Source organism: Medicago sativa, chromosome 8 (genome assembly GCF_051527215.1).
Source record: "Medicago sativa cultivar Bolivia chromosome 8, Bolivia_mono, whole genome shotgun sequence".
Lineage (NCBI taxonomy): Eukaryota > Viridiplantae > Streptophyta > Magnoliopsida > Fabales > Fabaceae > Medicago > Medicago sativa.
In genome coordinates, this window is record NC_140756.1 from 32,722,444 (window position 1) to 32,744,058 (window position 21,615).

General features: G+C 34.7%; 2 protein-coding genes across 3 annotated transcripts; both read left to right on the plus strand.

Annotated features, from left to right (window-relative positions):
- Nucleotides 1-3,279: 3,279 nt before the first annotated feature.
- LOC146898538 (TMV resistance protein N-like) lies at nt 3,280-9,697 on the plus strand. The gene is made up of 6 exons (XM_085732492.1): nt 3,280-3,858; nt 4,465-5,569; nt 5,963-6,262; nt 6,352-7,290; nt 7,851-8,402; nt 8,516-9,697. Exons 1-6 carry the CDS (start codon nt 3,362-3,364, stop codon nt 9,578-9,580), a joined length of 4,458 nt encoding a protein of 1,485 aa, XP_085588618.1. The 5' UTR covers nt 3,280-3,361; the 3' UTR covers nt 9,581-9,697.
- A 4,369-nt stretch (nt 9,698-14,066) lies between these two features.
- Nucleotides 14,067-21,580, plus strand: LOC146898539 (TMV resistance protein N-like). 2 transcript variants are annotated; one of them, XR_015021433.1, is made up of 7 exons: nt 15,055-15,640; nt 16,559-17,666; nt 17,858-18,136; nt 18,229-19,152; nt 19,528-20,052; nt 20,138-21,313; nt 21,469-21,580. XR_015021433.1 is itself a non-coding variant. In XM_085732494.1 (6 exons), exons 1-6 carry the CDS (start codon nt 15,171-15,173, stop codon nt 21,209-21,211), a joined length of 4,380 nt encoding a protein of 1,459 aa, XP_085588620.1. In that variant the 5' UTR covers nt 14,067-15,170; the 3' UTR covers nt 21,212-21,453. The 2 variants fall into 2 exon arrangements, 1 of the variants encoding a protein (XP_085588620.1); XM_085732494.1 differs by lacking the exon at nt 21,469-21,580 and having other exon boundaries at nt 14,067-15,640; nt 20,138-21,453.
- Nucleotides 21,581-21,615: the final 35 nt, after the last annotated feature.

Genomic DNA, 21,615 nt, shown 5'->3' on the forward strand with positions numbered 1-21,615 from the left:
TAGTGGCTTTGGTTTGACGTGAAAATGATGTTTGATCTGTGAGTTATGATGAAAATACTACAGGGAGGTCTTAACAAAATTGTACGGTGACAGCATTCTCTGTTTCATGTTTTTGCGTTTTATTCATATGTTTCTGTTTTGAATTGATCTTTGTTGTAAACATGAAAGTTGTTGATATTTGTGATATCTTTCAAGTAGCTTTGGTTTGACATGAAAATATGTTGTGGATAATTTATTATGTTTTTACAAAGATACATAGTGAATTATTGTTGATGTTTAAATACGATGTTATATGATGTTGTCTATGATTGATGAATTACTGTATGATTGTTTATGATTGATGAATATGATGTTTTAAGATGTTGTTTATTATCATTTGATATTGTTATATTATGATATGACATGAATTATTTATGTGATCCATATGTTGTCAAGATGTTAAGATGTTAAGACGTTAAGATGATAAGAGTTGTTAAGTCGTCAAGTCGTTATGAAGTCATCAAGTTATTAAGATGTTATGTTGTCAAGATATCAAGATGTTAGGATGTCATAGATGTTCATGAAGTTGTCTAAGTTGTAGGAAGTTGAGTCCATTGCATACTCATATACGTTGGTTGGGGGCTTGATGCTCTGGAATGCTTAGTCATTCACACGATTGGTTGGGAGCTTGATTATCTGAAGAGCCTATTTACGCTCATATAAGTTGGTTGGGAGCTTGATGCTCTGAAGAGCCTATTTACGCTCATATAAGTTGGTTGGGAGCTTGATGCTCTGTATTGGTACCAAATGCATTTGCATATCAAGAAGTTTTAAGATGATTTAAGATGTGAAGTTGTCGAGTTGTCAAGTTGTTAAGTTGTCAAGATGCTAAGATGATTTGAGATGTTAAGAGTTACATAGTCGAGTTGAGTCGCATTGTCGAGTTAAGTGAGGTTTGATTATGAAGTTTGATTGTGATTTAAAGATTATGATTTAATGATGATGTTTGTTTATGAAGTTGATTATGAACTTGATTATGAAGTTGCCTTCGATAAATGCTATGTTTTGATAATGATACTTATGTGAATTATATGATGATGCTTACGATTATATTTGGTGTTAGATATTGATGCTTATGATCATGATTTAAGATAAGATGTTTTATGAATAATAATTGAGATTACTTGATGAAGTATATGACTAATGTAGGAAGGATAATGACACTAGTTAAGGAAGTTTAAGTTATTAGATATGATTAATGAATTATAAGATGTTTAAGTTGTTGAATGTACTTTATATGATTTATATGCTTAATATTATTGTTTGAGAAATCTCACCCCTCTGCTTGGAAATGTTGCTCTTCGTATGGGTAACTTGCAGGTAACCAGGATAAGTTGCGGTCGTGAGTGGACTCCTCACAAGTGTGTCTTAGGTGCTCTGATACGTAACGGGATGAGATTATGTCTTCTATTTCTATTCCTTACGTATTACTTATGGATTTTTATGAATAAATGTTGAACAAGACTTATGAGATTTTTATGTTGAGGCCTGCGTGCCAAAGATTATTTTTATTGTTGAACTAATTTCCGCTGCGAAGTTTTGAATTACTTATGTTAAATGATTTTGAAGAATAAATTGTTATTTATTCAGTTTATGAATTTTTAAGAAGTGTAGCATTCAGTTTAAAGTTGAAAAACTCTGATTTATTTATGAAATTTTTACGTTGGGAAAACGGGTGTTACATGAATCCGGGGTTTCAATACACAAAAGCCAATCGACTTGCGACTTTGATTTTGGGGTTCCAGTTCATGAAAGAGGAAACAAAAGAGGGAAAAAAAATTTTGATTTCGATTTTCAATACACAAAACCCAATTGATTTCAATTTTGCGATTCCATTGCACAAATGGGAAACAATTTTGAAACTTGAACAACTGAAGAAAAAGAAGAACTGGAAACAGATTTCGATTTGTTGAAAGAAAACGATGAGGAAGAAGTTGTAATTGAGCGAAAATGGAGGAAGAACGAAAATGGAATTGAATGGATGGATTGAAAACAGATTTGAGAATTAGGGTTTTTATCTTTCTTTTAATTTCATTTTAATTTCTTTCAATTTGTTTTTATTTTAATTTATGAAATGTTTAAATTGTTACTCCCTCCGTCTCACAATATTAGTCGTTTAAGGTTTGTGCACGATTATTAAGGAAATGATTAATTGTGTTGATTTCAATCGTAAAATTAGTAGCATTTACTAAAATATCCTTATTAATTGTAGTTAGTGGAGTAGTTAAGTTGAATGAAATTCAATAAATAAGGGTATAATAATGGAAAAAAGTAATAAATGTTGCATCGATATTGTAAAGTGACAATTATTTTGAGAAAAAGAAAAAATGCTAAAGTGACAATTATTGTGAGACGGAGGGAGTATTTTAAATTAAAAAAATGATGTTTTTATGACATGTTAATGTCATTTTCCAAGTTTGCATTGCCACATAGGTGTTCCTTTGCCATATCAACGTTTTTTAGGGCAAAATGGGGGGTAGGACTAAAACTGCAAAAAACATGATAGTTTAAGGATGGTTTTGTTCGATTTGAAAGAGGCAGAACTATTTTCGTGAGCTGATCAATATGCGAGGACGAAAAGTGCAATTAAGCCTAAAAAAAAATGTTCTTCTATTTATACCTTTTTCTTTTTACATTTTTTCTTATGCATTTCTTAATGTTACTTAAACCTAAAAACAACATTATCTTTCAAAGAAGTTAAAGAATTCACAACTAAGGCTAAGATTCCTCCCGTCAATTTACCGAAGGAAATGGAATCATAGTTAAATAGGTAAAGAACTTAGTAGACCGGGACTAATTTTTGCTACCATCAACAATATATGTTCAGTTTTTATGATTTTTTTTTTTACTAATATATAACGTATGTTGTTTTCCATGTAATACCTATGTTAAGAAGAAGAATGTTAACCGCTGTTTCAGAGCATTGATTAAGCTATTAAAACAAAACACCCTTATAATAAATACATTACATAATTTTTAAGAGCATTGCTACCAAGTGTCGTTGTGGAACTTGTTAAGGATTTAAAAGTGAGATGGTGTTTCAACGTGTTGCTTCAACATAAAATTTCCACATCAAGTGTCGTCCATTTGATTTTCTTATTTTTTTGGGTAATGTTAACCGATGTCCTTAAATTTTCTTAATCAGTAGATACCCGTTAACATGACCATTTTTTTTTTGGTGTCGGGTGCTGGAGGACAAATACTTATCTACATTTGTCACGACTATGCACCCACCTACTTATCTACATTTACATTGTGAGTTTTCAATCGATCTTCTTGCTACGTTGACTTTTGTTGTCCAAAGCTCGTACATACTCATCTAATGGCTGGGCGAGGATCTTTCACCTATGATGTGTTCCTCAGCTTCAGAGGGGATGATACACGACTGGGTTTTACGGGAAGTCTCTATAGTGCTCTGAGTCAGAGAGGAATTCACACCTTCTTTGACGATGAGGAGATTCGTAAAGGAGAGGAAATCACTCAAGCACTTATGGATGCAATTAAAGGCTCTAGAATCGCCATCGTTGTGCTGTCTAAGAACTATGCTTCTTCTACTTTTTGTTTAAAGGAACTCACGGAGATCATAGAGTGCTATGAGAAGAACAAAACTGACAAAACTGGTCGTGTAGTTTTTCCAGTTTTTTATGACGTTGATCCTTCTGATGTCCGACACTGCCGAGGCAGTTTTGGAGAAGCACTGGCTGAACATGAGGAGACTTTCAAGGATGACATCGAGAAGGTCAACAAATGGAGGTCTTCACTGAAGAAGGCGGCACCAGAGAAGACTGCTGAAATTGCTGGTTTCACTTTCAAAACTGGGTATATTTGTTAAAACATTTTTTGTATTCAATTCTATAGAAAATGAACAAGTTTATGTTGTCATTTTCAAAGTGATTTTAATTTGAGTTGTTTGAACCATATGCTTTTCTATATTTACTATCAATATTACTTACACATGAATAGGAGGCAAGCGGGCAACAAGCTGCGCCGCTAGACCTTTTTGAATGGCAAAACCAATCCTCGTAAACAAAACATCTATGGACCTAGGAGACATAACATTGCTATGCATAACCCTTTGGATTCTATGTAGAATGTCAGCAACCTCTGATACTAGGAAGCCGAAAGTGTCAAAAGCAAATGGTATAAAAGCATGTTGATTGTCAGAACACGCTTTCTCATGTTTGGCCACTTTGCTTGACGCATCTTTTAGGGCTGCTTGTCCTACCGTAAAAGCCCCGACCCCTAATCCCACAAGTGGTGAAACCCCCAGTCAAGTCCACGCATGCATGTTTTCCTCCTACCCATCCGTACACCATAACATCCGCAGGGAGGGAATTTAAAATAGAATGACTTCACATCCAGATTGTGAGGATATGATGCATTATATATGACTTGACTTCACACACCGTTTTTCTTGCTTGGCAGGGAGGGTTATGAGTATCAATTTATCGGAAGTATCTTTAAGGAAGTTGCCCTCAAGATTAACCGTACACTTTTACATGTTGCAAATTACCCTGTTGGATTGCAGTCTAGAGTGGATAAAGTAATCTCACTTCTGAAGGTTCCGACTGATGTGTGTCAAATGGTAGGCATCTATGGTATCGGTGGAATTGGTAAAAGTACGGTTGCTCGAGCTGTATATAATTCCATTTGTGACCAATTTGAAGGTTTTTGTTGTTTTCTTGAAGATGTGAGAGCGAAGTCACTTAAAAGTGGCTTATCAAATCTCCAAGAGACAGTTCTTTATGAGATACTTAGAGACAAGGAGACCAGGTCCTCAAATGTGTGTGAAGGAATGTCAATAATAAAGCAAAGGCTCTCTGGAAAAAAAGTTCTATTGGTTTTGGACGATGTTGACGAAATAGAGCAGTTACAGGCTATTGCTGGAGCACCTGATTGGTTTGGTTCTGGTAGCATAGTAATCATAACAACTCGGAACGAAAAATTAATATCACAGCATGAGGTTAAAAGTAAATTATATAAGGTGGAGGAGTTGAATGACAAAGAAGCTCGTGAATTGCTTAGTTGGAATGCTTTCAAAACTGACAAAGTTGATCCAAAGTACACCGACATTTTAAACCGTGCAGTGTGTTACGCTTCTCGGCTCCCACTGGCCTTGGAAGTAGTAGGTTCCAACTTGTTTGGAAAAGGAGAAGAAGAATGCAAACTTATATTGGATGAGTATCAGAGAATCCCAGATAAAAAGATCCTACGGATACTAAGAGTAAGCTTTGATTCCTTGGATGAAGAAGAGAAGCATGTTTTCCTTGACATTGCTTGTTGCTTCGGAGGATATAAATTGTCAGATGTTGAAAATATACTACAGGCCCACCATGGTTCTTCAATGAAACGTCGTCTTGGGCTGTTGATTGGACTATCTCTCATAAAGATTGATGAAGGTCTTGTGACATTGCATGATTTGATAAAAGACATGGGTAGAGAAATTGTGCGACAAGAATCAGACGAGCCTGGAAAACGTAGTAGGTTATGGAACATTGAAGCTGTAGTAGATGTTTTAGAAGAAAATAAGGTAAGACTGATTTTGTTTGTCTGATTTTTCATTTGTTTCAACACAAGAGATATAAATTTTCTGCACAGGCTTCCAGTCACATATCACCATTTTGCCAGGTCGTAATGTCTTACTATCACGACTTAAAAACTTGCAAAAATATCTATATATCGTGATGAAATATGATTGAATGTTTGTAAAATTGATCTACACTTGCAACGCACATGCATTAAATTCTAATTATAATGTTCTAGATGTATTTCATTAATTCCTCTGTTGATTTGTTTCTGATATTTTGTTGACAGTATCGATTCATAATTGAATTATTATTTTCATAATATGCTGTCAATTAATACACAATTTGTTTGTTATGTATGAGCCTAATATCTTCATGTATTGTGACTGCCTTAAAAGGGAACTAGCAAAATTCAAATGTTAATTCTGGATTTTCCAAAAGATGAAGGACATGTGAAAGGATCCAAAGGGGGAGAAGTAAAGTGGGATGGAGAGGCCTTAAGGGAAATGAAAAACCTCAAAACTCTTATTATTAGAAATGGCCATTTTTCCAAGGGCCCGGTACACCTTCCAAATAGTTTAAGAGTTTTGAAATGGCGCGGATATGCTTTATCATCTTTACCATATGATTTTCGTCCAAGGAAACTGGGTATACTCGAGTTACCTGGCAGCCACTTAACGCCATGCGAACCAATCCAGGCAAATATTTATGAATTCACATCAAATTCCTATGATTATTTATATAGCTTATTTTTAATCTTTTATTAAAATTATTATTATTTTTGCAGCCACTTGCATATTTGAAAATTTTGGATTTCAGCTACAATGATTGTATAACTGAGATACCTGATGTATCTGGTCTCCCAGGTTTAGAAAAATTGTCATTTAAACATTGTGAGAAGTTAACTAAAATTCATGGCTCAGTTGGATCTTTGGGAAGTCTTAAGATATTGGATGCTTCTAGCTGCAAGAATCTTCATACCTTTCCGCCCATCATGTTGACCTCTCTTGAACAACTCAATCTTTCACATTGCTCAAATCTTAAGAGTTTCCCAGATATACTGGGGAAGATGGAAAATATAACAGAACTTTATATAATTGGAAGTCCAATAAAAGAATATCCATTTTCAATTCAAAACCTTACCCGGCTTCGAAAGTTGGAACTACAAATCTGTGGAATGGTTCAGTTACCTATCTGCATTGTCATGTTGCCAGAACTAAGTTTGATGCATGTTTCAAACTGTGAAGGGTTGTGGTTATCTGAAAAGGACAAAGGTAAAGAAATGGTGTTGAAGTCTTCAGATATGGATCATCTTATTCTCACGTACTGCAATATATCCAATGACTTCCTTCCAATAGGTCTTAACTTTTCCAATGTGAAAGATTTGAACCTGTCGGGGAATAATTTTACAACAATTCATGCATGGATCAAAGAATGTCACTTTTTGAGAAACCTTAAGCTGGATAATTGCAGTTATCTACAAGAAATTAACGGGATCCCAAAGACATTAAAAACATTTTCTGTTAAAGGATGCACATCCTTGAAATTCTTGGACCTCACCGTTCTTCCTGCATGCACTGCAGAATCTTCTTTTTTGAAGGAACTGATTTTGGATGATTGTCTGTTTCTTCAAGAAATTACAGGGCTTCCACAAAACTTGGATCTGTTCTCTGCAAAAAGCTGCACATCATTGACTTCCCAGAGTATAAGCATTTTATTGAATCAGGTCCTGTCATTAACCTATTTTATTTAATTTTATATTGATTTTGTGTTGGTGTTTGGAATGTGAGGACTTGGAATGATAGATAGTTGACGCTATAGCGAAGATAAAAGTACTATAGAAGATTGGTGATTTGAAGTACTATTTCAGTATTACTTACTGATAAATATGTAACAACGTAGTACATGATATGCCCAATTATTTTCTTTTATCATATTTAATTATTATTGGATTGATAATATTATCTCGTAGGGTTAGTTTCCAGATTATTTAGTTATTATCATGATTTGTATTCCCTATTTATTTAGGATTAGGATTCTCTAACCCGATCCTTAATAAATATTAGTGTTGTCTTTTGTATCAAACTACTATCAAGTTATTGTCAATAATATTTAAACTTCAACACATCATACAACCGTCGTTCTAGATTTAACCTTTTTAGTATCTACATTAAAGTCTTCACTTCTGTGATCACTAAAATCAGTTCCTATCAAATTGCTATCAATTCCTATTGATGTTTTCAAAAATTGGTTAACAAGTAACCGTTCTAAACTTATGACTTACAGGAAGGGGTAGAGGCTAGAAACAAGATGTTTTTCTTTCCAGGGAAAAGAATTCCAGAGTGGTTCATGTCTCGTACAAATAAAGTTCACGCCTCCAAAGTGCTTACAAAACAAGAAATCACGGGGTCATTGTCTTTCTATTTTTGCAACAAATTCCCAGCAATTTCTCTCTATCTTGTTATTGGACTGGGGAATGAGCAACTTCTCACGGTCAAATTTATCCCCCTTGTATTAATAAATGGCAATAAGCAATGCATTGGCTGTCAGAAAATTTACGAGTTCACGATAGCTACTGATCATGTACTTCTGCTGAAATTGGAAGATACCGGGGACACAGTTTTTTCATATAATAAGTGGAATTGTGTGGAGGTTTCATATGCTGTTTATATTACCAACAACGAGGTACCAATTGGACAGGTTGTCAGATATAGCGGAATACATGTATTTGAACGAACAGTCGAACCACGGGATTTCCAATTCACCAATCCTGCACAAACAGTGATAAACGAGAATTTGAATCAGAACTCAATGGAAGGGGAACACCAAAGAGCAAAGGTTAAAATTTTATCCCATTTTTTTTCCTTTCTCTTTTACCATATCACTGTAGTTCATTTATATTTTTGCTATTTTTTTACTTTTCTTTTGTTTTTGTTTATTGATTTTTTCAGATCACATCAGAGAAACCACGGAAAGACCAAACAAAGGTGTTATCTTCAGCCATTCTCTCACCGACCCAACCACAGCCTCCAATTGCTGAGACGGAAAAAGTTCCGGTCCCTAAACAAATGATTCAAGCTAAGAGGTCTTTGGAGGATGTCGTTATAGAAACATCCAAGGGGCTTCGACAGGTGGAACTTCATCCTACTACACTTCCAAATGACCCTCCTGTCATTCCAAGTTGTTGTGAGGGTGATGATATTGACCTGGAAGCAATATCCTCACGTGAACTTGCATCTGAAGGTTGTGACTCAGATGATCCCTTTGACTGTGTTGATAGAAAACTCGGTCTTAATACCAAGGAAACCATATCTTCTGCGTCAAGTTCTAGAGATGCTTCACTTGGATCAATTAGAGAGGCTGTTATATCCTTGGAGCTGTTAATGGTTAAGGACTTATCTGAAGTCTCTTCTGATCCTACCACACAGTCTCAACTTCATCAACTGTTGGATCTACTGAGTACAAGTAGCCAGCCCGAGGTGACAGCAGAGGTGAAGGAGGCTATTGCGGATTTCAAGAGAAAAGTCTTTTTATCATTCAAAGAATTCCAATCTGCTGCTGAGTCTGTCAACAAACTGAAGGATTTTGAAAGGCATCTGGCCAGACTTAAGCAAGAGACTGTGGCAGGCAAGGGTCAAAGGAAGGACATCAAAAGCTCAATAAAAAAGGTTTCTTTGGGCATCAAGGCCGAAAATAGGAGGAAAGAGGAGTTAGAGACTGAAATTGCAACTTTAAAAGGACAGCTATCTACCATAGAAAGAGACCTTGATCAACCTGTGCTGAATCTAAAGAATCAGAAGCAAAGACTCTCAACCTATTCAACAAGTTATGCTTCTCTCAAAGAGGAAGCTGGAGCACTATTAAAACAAACTGACGATCTACTTGCTGCAAGCAGTGGGGTAAAGAATGCGGGTAAATCAGCTGAAATGAAGCAGAGTATGCTCAGGTCGACCTGGTCTATTGACCTTACCAACCAGTTCAATGAGATTAAAAATAACATTATTGACCATTTATGACTATGATGGCTCGGATGTAATCTTTCTTTTCTTTTCTTTCTAATCAGTTTATCAAGAATGACCAGAAACCAATGTAAAATAGAAAATATTTGGCTTTGCAATTTGTTTTTTGGTAAACTATCACTAATCACCATGCCAACCATTGTCAAGTTCAGACTCCATAAGAACAAGGAATTACTGGCGAAGAAAGGTTCAAAAGTTAGAGTGACTGAGAGGCGCCATACTCATTAGTCAGAGTCTCAAGCATAATTCCAGATGCAAAAATGAGGCATTCTTGAAACTCGCCACAAGAAAGATGGTTAAGTGGACACATTTAAAAATTAAACACACTTGTGTGTAGAAACCCTCATAAACTAATCTATTATTCTGTTGTAAAATTTCCTGCAACTCTTAGAAAATATATGCTGGTATTTAGAACTGTGCCCATCTCTATATGCAGAGAGTAAGGAAACCTGTTATATAATCTTCAACAAAATTTTGACATGAAAAAGTTTGATATGAAAATAACAAGCTTTGTTAATGAAAGTCAACTGGGTCTTAATGAACTATAGCCCTGCATTAACAGAGCATGTGATCATACAAAATTACCACTCATCATTAATTAATAATTATAAGTAATTTTGAAGTACACAGAATTCAAATCAGCTGATTTACCAAAAGATCTCTAAGAGTTAGGCTTTGATAGGGAGGTAAGATTAACCAAAGCCTTCTGAAGCTGGTATTTCAAGGTTGGAAAACCTTGAATAGCTAGGTAGGCTAATGAGGATGGAAGCATTGTCTCTAGCTTCTCAAGTGGAGTGGCATATTTGAACTTACAACTATGATGGTGAGGACCCTATAGACACTTCTTAAATATGGAAAGAGTTTTTTTCACTTCCAAAACGTTTCTTTGCCAAAAGCAATCAAGAACAAATTGCTTGTACTCTCTATCATCACGTCATTATGAGAGAAGTTATATTCACGAATACATTAAGTCTCATTCTCCTCTATCATCATAAATTTTTAGTTATCGTAGTTAATTTCTTGACTGTGAACTTTTTTTGTGCAAACTACAACTTACAAAGTTCTCTTAGACTAGTACTAAAGGTTATGATCTTTTGGCATATTTGCTAGACATTTCTAATCGTATTTTTTATTTTGTTCTAGATTCCCTTTTGAAATCCTTTTGTTTTTTCTAATCGTATTTTTATTTTTTTTATATTTGTATATTTCGCTTGGGGTTATTCATTTTTTTTTTTCCTCAAGAACTGTTAGGGACTTAAAGCCCATTTTCATTCCCAGAAAGATATACAAAAAAGGAAACCAATGTAAATGAACGCATAACTAAAAACGGTCTCATTAAAAAAAATATTGAGTTCTCGTAATAATAAAAAAAAAAGTATATTGAATTGTCTTCTAATGCCCTAATCAAAAGTGTTTGTCCAACACTTGATATATGAGTTTGCCATTTTACTTTTTCATCATGGTGTTCACCATCCACTTGACTCATTTGACAGCCAACTGTTTGGTCTATTTACAATTGTAGTTCACTGGCGTTGCGTTTTGGACTTATTTTTGAACAGTAACAACAATTAACACTTTTGTTTGAAATACAAAAGCACAAATCAATCCCTCCAATCTCATTCAAATGAATCTCATCTGTAACGACCTGATTTTTCGGATGAATTAGCAACTTTTTAGTGAAAAGGCAATTATTTTCTTTTAAAATAATAAAAGTAACGTAAAACTCATCGATTTTAAAATAAACCCATAATTAAGTTTCTTTTTGAATTTTAAAAAATAGTAAATCAGAGTTCTTACATCAAAACTATAAATTCCTAAGAACAAGACTTCTGGCCTTTTCCTACCCAAGACAAAACCTAGTCGGTCATAGTTGTAGATGCTTGTGAAAAGTTTTTTCAACAAGACTAATACCATTGCCAGAATATAACAAGCTTCCAAAAGTGCACCACTATTTTACTTGTGTCTTCTTCTAATAGATCACTTTGTCTCCCTGGCGTCACCCCCAAGGAGAAAAGTCGGATTGACAGTCATCTGTCCAAAAGTAAGAGTCAACTTCATGACAAAAATTTCATAACGATAAAAATACATAAAACATACATGACACCTCACTCCAATATCATAATAACCACACCTAGCGCTAAGATACAACCTAACTACAATGTGTTAATCCCTATTGGTTAATCTATATGTCAATGCTCATGATCTGGATTTCACCTCTATGTGGAGCCTAATGTCCCACCATTGGACAATATACCCCACCGTTGGGTAATAACTCATAAAAATTTGATATTTAGTACCCCACCGTTGGATATTATTCTGAAACAACTAATATATGAATGAATCGTCAATACCCCGCCTTGGGTAATAACTCTTAAAACTCGATGTTCAGTACCCCACCATTGAGCATTTGTTTGAGTCATCTAATGCATGAATGTCTCCGTAAATACCACACCATTGGGTAGTAACTCCCCAACTCTAATGTCTAGTAACCCACCTTTCGATATAGTTTTGAATCACCATTTTAGTTACTTAACAGTTATTCACCCATTAACAACTAGTACTTATGTTAAAGCAACACCACACAAATAATAACACATAATATTCATTTATCCAAAAGTAAGGGTCATCTCCAACTAACAAACATGGTACAAATAGAAATGTAGACATAAATTTCTTGTTTATTGCGGGAGTTAAGTGCAATGTGATAACCAACTATTTTGCTGGTTATCAAGATTCATGTTTCTAATGTTCTTAGGATACGATCAATTCAAGATCCATGTGAGATTTTTTGTGAAGAATGGATCTAAGGTAGTATCGGTTCCGGTGGTGATGGGATGCAGTGATTATTTCTAACACGCTATTTTAACTGATTGAATTTAAAATGAGTTCCATTAAATTTATGCGGGGGCTTAAATGATTTATTGAGATCCGCTTGACTGTCAATCAATTAGATTATCTCCAATGACGGGATCTTAACCCAATAACCATTGGTTGTACATAGATACCCCTATTTGGGAGAAAAAGTGGAAGGAGCTTATTGAGTTGAGATGCTCAAATAAGCACCAACATTTTTTATGGGCACCATGCATTTTAATATTAAAATAAATGTTGCTAAAATGTAACGATATAGAGTTATTTTCCTAACCTAAAACTTTTTTTAATATAGAGTTATTTTTGTAATCTAAGTTGAAGAGATTATGTGCTTATTTAGTACTAATATTAAAAAATTATAAATAAATAATGTGTATGTGTGTGACCCATTTAAGTATCCAAAAGTGAATGTCTATATTGTAGATGCCCTTAGATAGAGTGTCATGAAATGAGTATTCATTTCATTAGTTTAAGAGGAGTATATTCATTTCTTCCATTTAGAAAGAGAAAAACATAAATAAATTTGAAAAAAAAATTATAAAATAATTAATAGTGGATGAAACCCATTTAGTGATATTATCTGCTATTGTATATATCTCTCTAAATTTTGTATTCTCCATCCTATCTATCCTGTCTTATAGGTTATTTTTGCTTGTTTTAGGAGTAATGTAGACGTTATGGATCGAATCCAGGACCAAAAACTTAAATGCATTTTGTTTTACGACTACACCTTTGCAACACACCGGTTAAAAGAGGTGACTTAAAATAGTACTCCATCTATCCTAAATATATCATTCTAACAAAATTTGTTTTATTGCAAATTATATGTCATTTTATAATAGCAAAGAATCATTAATCATCATTTTTCAATTATGTCTTTTACTATTTACTTACTTTATCTTTTTTCAATTCTTTTAATTTATGTTTTTCATACTATTATTGAATGACATTTTTGTAAAATAACTCACAATTAATGTTTTTTATACAACTATAACTATATTTTTTTTTCCTGATCAAATAGGCTAGTGATTAGAATTCACTTTTTAAAGTGAATATGTGAGATGTCTGAATAAAGATCTCTCCATTTATCAAAATAAATGAAATATGCAATTTGGAGATAGAGATAGGCAAAAAAAAAAAATAGCCACCGTGTTTATTCAAAAAAAAAAATTAAAATAGCCACCATGTCTTACTCCCTCCGGTCACTATTATAAGAAAAAAAAACTACTTTTTAAGTTCATTGAATAAATGATGTATGTGGTTTATATTAATGACCACATACATCACTCATTCAATAAACTTAAAAAGTAGTTTTTTTTGCTTATAATAGTGACCGGAGGGAGTACCTCTTAGTGGGTCTTATCATTATTAATTATTGGGTTAATTAAGTAATTGATCCATATAAATATTCAGAATTTCGTTTTTAGTCCTTATAAAAAGAAAATCAAACTTTTTAGTCTCTATAAAATTTTTCGTCAGCATTTTCATTCCTTATAAAAAAATTTTGTCAACATTTTTGGTCCCTAAAATGCTTAAGGAAAATGTCACAGAGACTAAAAAATGTGATTATATTTTGTAGGTACTAAAAACAAAATTCTGAATATTTATAGGGATCATTTACTTAATTAACCTTAATTATTTTATACTTTTTTTAAAAAAAAAATTGTGTCTTTATCTCTATAAATAGAAGAAATGGTGAGAATCATGAATGGAGAGCATTCTAACTCTGGATGTTTGAGGCTCAAATCATACCTATAACAATGTAGTTATAATTCTCTCTATTTAAACTCTTCTCCATTTATTCTATTTGTAGAGGTAAAGAAAACAATTTTTTTAAAAAAATATTAATGACGGTGGAACCAATTAATGATAGAACTCACCACTTACTTTTTTTGTGTTTATCTCTTTTAATGTCTAATTTATAATGGTAATCTTCATTAATTTTTATAAATAAAGAGGATTTGAACGCATAACAATGCATTGTATCTGTTGTCAACTAAGTTAAGTAACACTAAAACTATACTCCCTCCGTTCCTTTTTAAGTGTCTTTTTTGGAGAAATTTTTTGTTCCTATTTAATTGTCACTTTCAAAGTTCAATGCATCATTAAATGCTGTTTTACCAATATTATCCTTTGTTATTTATTGCGGAGAGAGAAATATATAAAATGAGATGTTAAATTAATAAGGTCATTATAGTAAAAGTATGACTTATTGCATCAAAAGTAGAAACAATTATTGATTGTCTTGGTTTATGTAAAATGTCAAAAAGTGACAATTAAAAAGGAACGGAGGTAGTATTTCTGCGTTTGGTCTTACTAAAAGCGCCTTAAGAAATCTACAAAGAAATTTTGTTTTGAAATATTAGATGTTACTCATGTAATGATTAGACAACTTTTTCTTTAAAAAGTGACTAGTATAGGGATGGCTAAAGTCATTATAGTTTGGGAGTACTCCCTCCGGTCCTTATTATAAGAAAAAGTTGACTTTTTAGGTTCATAGAATAATTAATGTATCTTATTGTAAATATAGACTAGATACATCACTTACACATTGAACCAAAAAAGTCAATTGTTTCTTATAACAAAGACCGCAGTACATAGGAAGGCAATAAAGACAATTAAGAGAAACCGGTATTTTCAACCTCTCTTCTTAATCTTTGTGTTGCAACCGTTGACTCTGAGCAGTGTTAGAAACTCCATTGATCTATATAATCTAATGGGTGGGCGAGGTTCCTTCACCTACGATGTGTATCTAAGCTTCAGAGGCGAAGATACACAATGCGGTTTTACTTCACATCTCTTCCATGCTCTCGTTCAAAGAGGAATCAACACTTTCTTCGACGACAAAGGAGACGAAACCACTCCATCATCACTTGTCAATGCAATCAAACAATCCAGGATCGCCATCGTTGTTCTCTCTAAGAACTACGCTTTTTCTTCCTTTTGTTTGAAGGAACTCACCGCGATCCTAGGCTGCTTTGAAGAGAAGGATGTAAAGAATGGTCGGTTTGTGTTCCCGGTTTTTTATGATGTCTATCCTTCTGATATTCGGCACTGCAAAGGAAGTTACGGTGAGGCATTGGCTAAGCATGAACAGACGTTTAAGGATGACATCCAGGAGGTTGAAAAATGGAGGTCGGCTCTACAGATGGCTGCTCAACTCTCCGGTTTTCGTTTCAAGATTGGGTATTGTTATTCATCGCATTTCAATTTAGAATTACACTTTTTTTATTCTATTAATATTTCAAAATAGTTTGTCTCTGTCAAAAGTTGCTCAGATAGGTCCCTTAGTTTATGAAGCACAAACACTCCTCGGATTAGACGTGTCTTGGTGTTGGACATGTGTCGTGTCCGACACCGACACATATAATTACACTGAATTATGTGATTTTCTTAAATTATTAGGGGTTTCGGCGTGTCCGGTGTCATGTCCGGTGTCTGTGTCCGTATCTGTGCTTCGTACTTAGTTAGTATCTGTCATCTAACTACGTCAACATACAGTGTCATTTACTAATGGGCCACGTTACCATGCTACCGAAACTTTTGGCTAGGAAATTGACTTTTTTGAAATACTAATAGAGTTTGAGAGTAAGGTTTTGTGTTTGGAGGGGAGGGAGGGCTTTGGGAAAAAGGAAGGAGCAAGTGGAAGAAGTAAAGAACATTGGGAGGAGAAGGCTTTGCGGATTCATTTTTCTCCATGATGAAAAAATCAGCCTAATTTGGGGAACTTAAAAAATATATTGGAGAAGGTTTATATGAAATCTTCAAATTTAATCTACATTGTTATAATATTCTTCAAATTTAAAATATATTAATCTTAAGCATTGCCTTTTCATTCTCAGAAAAATATTTCAAAGAACGTGAAAAATTTCTTCATTTTCCCATATATTTAGCACCCCCAAAAGCCCTCCCTTCCAAACTCCCAAACAAAGCCTAATTTGAGAGTAACAGGGGCCAAATTGTTGGTTTACTCAACAAGAAATCCTTCATTATCCTTGTGTATTAACTTATAATTAAGAATAAAATAAAATGAAAATGGAACCATGCATACATGAAACTAAAATTCTTCTAACTTCACACAAGCATCTTTGATTCGGCATGCAGGAGGGACGGACGTGAACATGAATTTATTGAGACTATCGTTGAGGAAATCTATAGAAAAGTTACTCATGTTCTTTTACATATTGCTGATTACCCTGTCGGAATCGAGTCTCGAGTGCACAAAGTAAACTCACTTCTGGATCTTGGTTCCGATGATTTAGTCCACATGGTAGGCATCCACGGTATAGGTGGAATTGGTAAAACTACTGTTGCTCGAGCAGTGTATAATTCAATAAGTTACCAGTTTGAAGGTCTGTGTTTCCTCGAGGATGTTAGAGGAAATTCTATGAAATTTGGGTTAGTGCATCTCCAGCAGACTATGCTTTATGAGATATGTCGAGATGAACATATAAACATTGGACATCTGACTGACGGAATTTCAGTCATAAGGCAGAGGCTCTGCCGGAAAAAGGTTCTCTTGGTTCTTGATGATGTTGACGATTTGAAGCAGCTACAGGTCATTGCAGGGGTATCTGATTGGTTTGGTTCTGGAAGCAGAGTCATCATTACAACACGGGACAAGCATTTGCTAGCCAGTCATGGTGTTGAAAGAGCATATCCGGTGGAGGCATTAAATGAAAGAGAATCTCTTGATTTGCTTTGTTGGAATGCTTTCAAAACCGACCAAGTCGATCCAAGTTATGCAGACGTTTTAAAACGTGCATTGACTTTTGCCTCTGGGCTTCCATTAGCTTTGCAAGTAGTAGGCTCCTACTTGTTTGGCAGAAGTATAGATGAATGGATAAGTGCATTGGATCTGTATGAAAGAGTTCCTGAGAAACATATCCAAACGGTACTCAAGATAAGCTATGATTCCTTGGAGGAAGAAGAACAGAGTATTTTTCTTGATATTGCTTGTTTCTTCAATGGACATAAGTTAGAAGATGTCACGGATATGCTTTCGGCTCGTTATGGGGAATCTACAAAATATAGTATTGAAGAATTGATTGAAAAATCTCTCATAAAGATTGATGGTGGTCTTGTGGCATTACATAACTTGATACAGGACATGGGTAGAGAAATTGTCCGACAGGAATCACCAATTGAGCCTGGCAAACGTAGTAGGTTATGGTCCTATGAAGATGTACTTCATGTTTTACAAGAAAATTCGGTGAGTAATCTACTGATATAAGATGGTTTTATTATTTTATCTGTATTATCATCTCTGTTTCTTATCTTTTGTTGACATCGGATTTTTTTTTTTAATGCTTCATGATATCTTAGTTTGTCTCTGAATGCATGTTGAATTCTAAGTATTTATAATCATATTGTGATCGACCTGTACTTTTTTTTTCTTAAAAGGGTTCTAGTACAATTGAAAGCTTATTTCTGAATTTCCCCAAAGATGACGGTAAAGAAGTATATTGGGATGGAGAAGCTTTAAAGAAGATGCAAAACCTCAGAATACTTATTATTGAAAGTGGTTGTTTTAACACAGGCCCCACATATCTTCCCAACAGTTTAAAAGTGTTGAAATGGCGGGGGTATCCTTCAACATCATTACCAAATGATTTTCATCCAAAGAAGCTCGCCATACTTGAGTTACCTGCAAGTTGCATGGTGGTAATTGAACCAATTCAGGCAAGTATTATGTTTGTTTGTTGTATATTAATAAATTCACTTCAAATTCTTCTGATTTTTCGTTGGTGTCATGTCTTTTTCCCCCATTGCAGCGGTTTATTTGTCTAAAGGTTTTGAATTTCAGCAACTGTGAATCAATAACTCGTATACCTGATGTATCTGGCCTCCCAAATTTAGAGAAATTGTCATTTAGAGATTGTGAGAAATTATCGAAAATTCATGAGTCAGTTGGATTTCTGGATAAACTTAGATACTTGGATGCTTTTCACTGCAAGAATCTGAAGACTTTTCCACCCATCATATTGACCTCTCTTAAACAGCTCAACTTTTCACATTGCTCAACTCTCGAGAGTTTCCCAGAAATATTGGGGAAGATGGAAAACTTAACAGAGCTTCGTATAATCGGAAGTCCTATAAAAGAATTGCCATCTTCAATTCAAAACCTTAATCGGCTTCGAAAATTAGAACTACAAATCTGTGGAATGGTTCAGTTACCAAGTAGCATTGCCATGTTTTCACAACTTGGTTTGATGTGTGTTTCGAGATGTGAAGGGTTGTGGTTATCTAAACCGGACATAAGTGAAGAATGGGAGACCAAGTCTTCGAAGACAGAATTTCTTATTCTGTCCTACTGCAATTTATCAGATGATTTCCTTCCCATAGGTCTGTCTTGGTTTGCCAATGTGAAAGATTTGGACCTATCCGGGAATAATTTCACTATTCTTCACGCATGCATCAAAGAGTGTCACTTTCTCAGGAACCTAAAGATAGATGACTGCGTGCATATACGAGAAATTACAGTGATACCATGCAAATTAGAAACACTTTCTGCAAAACGATGCAAATCCTTGAAATACATAGACCTTACAGAAGAATGTCAATCTTTGAGAGAACTTATTCTGGACGACTGTATTTATCTTCGAGAAATTGACAGGGTTCTGCCAAACTTGGATCATTTCTCTGCCAAAAACTGCACTTTATTGACTTCTCAGTGTGCAAGCTTGTTAGTGAATCAGGTTCCTCTTTTGATCTCTGTTTTATTTTATTTAATTAATATGCTGAGTTGTATTCATAATTTCATGTTGATTATTATGGTATTTTCTCTACAAATAGTTGATGCTATAATGTATCAGGCAGATTGGTTGATGGAGTGTTTTGGTATACGTGAAAATACTTACATAACTTTAAATCGATCGATGCTATTTATAAGCTTTTATCATCCCCATAGTAACCTTTTATAAGTTTCTAACATTTCTTAATATATTTTTCTAGATTGAATTCTTCACTTTTTTGATCATTAATATCAGTTTCTATCAAATGGGTATCAATTCCTATCAATATCTCAAACTTCTAGATTAACTTTTAACAGTTTCTAAACTTATCACCGACAGGAAATGATTGAAGCCGGAAACAAGATGTTTTCTTTGCCAGGAACAAAGATTCCAGAGTGGTTTTCACACCGTACAAGTGGAGATTCAATATCTTTCTGGTTTCGTAACAGATTCCCTGCAATTTGTCTGTGCCTTGTTATTGGGCAGGCGGATGAGCTACCTATCTCAGTCAAGTTTAGCCCCAAAGTGTTCCTCAATGGCAACGAACAGTCCAGTGGCAATCAGGTAGTCTACAAGTTCAGGATAGCTACTGATCATATACTTTTGTTTGATGGGCAGATGCTAAAATTTGAAGATAACGGGGAAATAGTGTTTTCAGACAATGAGTGGAATCATGTGGTGGTTTCATATGAGGATCTTATTACCAACAATGGGGTTCCAATCAAAGTGGTTGCCAAATATAATGGAATCCATGTATCTCAACAAAGTAGTATTGAGAATATCCGATTCAGCAATCCCCAACAAACATTGGTAAATGTGAATTTCAATCCCGATTCAATCGTGGGGTCACCTCAAAGAGTAAAGGTAAAATTCTTCTTGATTATCTTCCCTGTTAATCCTGTTATACATCACTCATGCTCTCGTTTGTTTTTGTAAATTTTGTTTTAAGATTATGACTAAGAGACCCCAGGAAGACCAAACCACTGTGCTGTCTCCCTCACTCACATCAACACAATCTCCTTCTCCACCCTCTGAAATCAAAAAAGGCATTGTCACTCTTCCTACATTTCCAGTAAAGATGCCTTTGGGAGATGTGGGAAGAGAAAGTTCAGAGAATCTTTCCGATAATGAAGCTTATGCTACTGCAATTCAAAATGAGACTCCTCTCATTCAAAGATGTAGTGAGGGTGATGATGTCGAGCTGGAATTAGTATCCTGTGAAGAAGAGTCTTCTTCCAACACCGAAGGTTCTGACTCGGATGATCCCTTCGACTTAGTTAATAGAAAACTATGCGTTAGTGGCAAGAAAACCATATCTTCTGGGGTAAGTTCTGGAGATGCAAATCTAAGATCTATTAGAGAGACTATTAATTCACTGGAGTTATTGATGATTAAGGACTTATCTGAAGTCTCTGCTGATCCTTCCGCACATTCCAAACTTCGTCAGCTCTTGGATCTATTGAGTGCAAGTAGCCACCCCAAGGTGACAATAGAGATGAAGGAGGCTATTGCTGAGTTCAAGAGAAAGGCCTTTGCATCATTTCATGAATTCCAAGCCACTGTTGAATCTGTGAGTAAGCTGAAGAATTATGAGAATCATCTGGCCAGAATTCAGCACGAGACTGTGGCCGGCAAGGATCAATGGAAGGACTTCAAAAAATCAATAAAGAAGGTTTCTTTGTACATCAAGGCTGAAAATAGTAGGAAAAAGGAACTAGAGTCAGAAATTGCAACTTTAAGAAAACAGCTAGCTTCCAAAGAAAAGGACCTCGAACAACTTGTGTTGAATCTCAAGAATCAGGAGACAACACTCTCAACTTATTCAACGAGTTATGCTTCTCTCAATGAACATGCTCGAGCACTATCAGAAGAAGCTGATGATCTACTTGCTTCAAGCGGTGAGATAAAACATGATGGCGAAGCAGCTGAAATAGAGCAGAGTAGGCTCAAGTGGACTTGGTCTATTGACCTAACCGGCCAGCTTAATAAGATGAAAGAAAACATTCTTGGCTCATATGAGTAGCACTGGATGTGATCTTTCTCTGTTCTAACCGGTTTTTATCGAGAAGCACCTGGAAAGCAGCATAATAAGGATAACATATTTGGCTATGGACATTGTTTATTGGTAAAATGTCCTTACCTTCAATCTGAATAGTTTGACGTGCTTTACATCTTCTAAATGAATTGAAAATTGTAAAGCATAAAACTCGTTCATATATCCATATAAACATAGATGAGTGAATAAGCAAATATGTGATTATTTAACTTTTGTTGTTACAGGCTATGGCGTAACATGTTAAATGAACATGTGATTTTTCATGTATATTCCACATCAATGCACATCACCAGAAACTTATGTGCCACATTAAATTTATGCATATTTTGCATTAAATTTTAGGTCATGCTAACAGACATTGAGGATTCCAT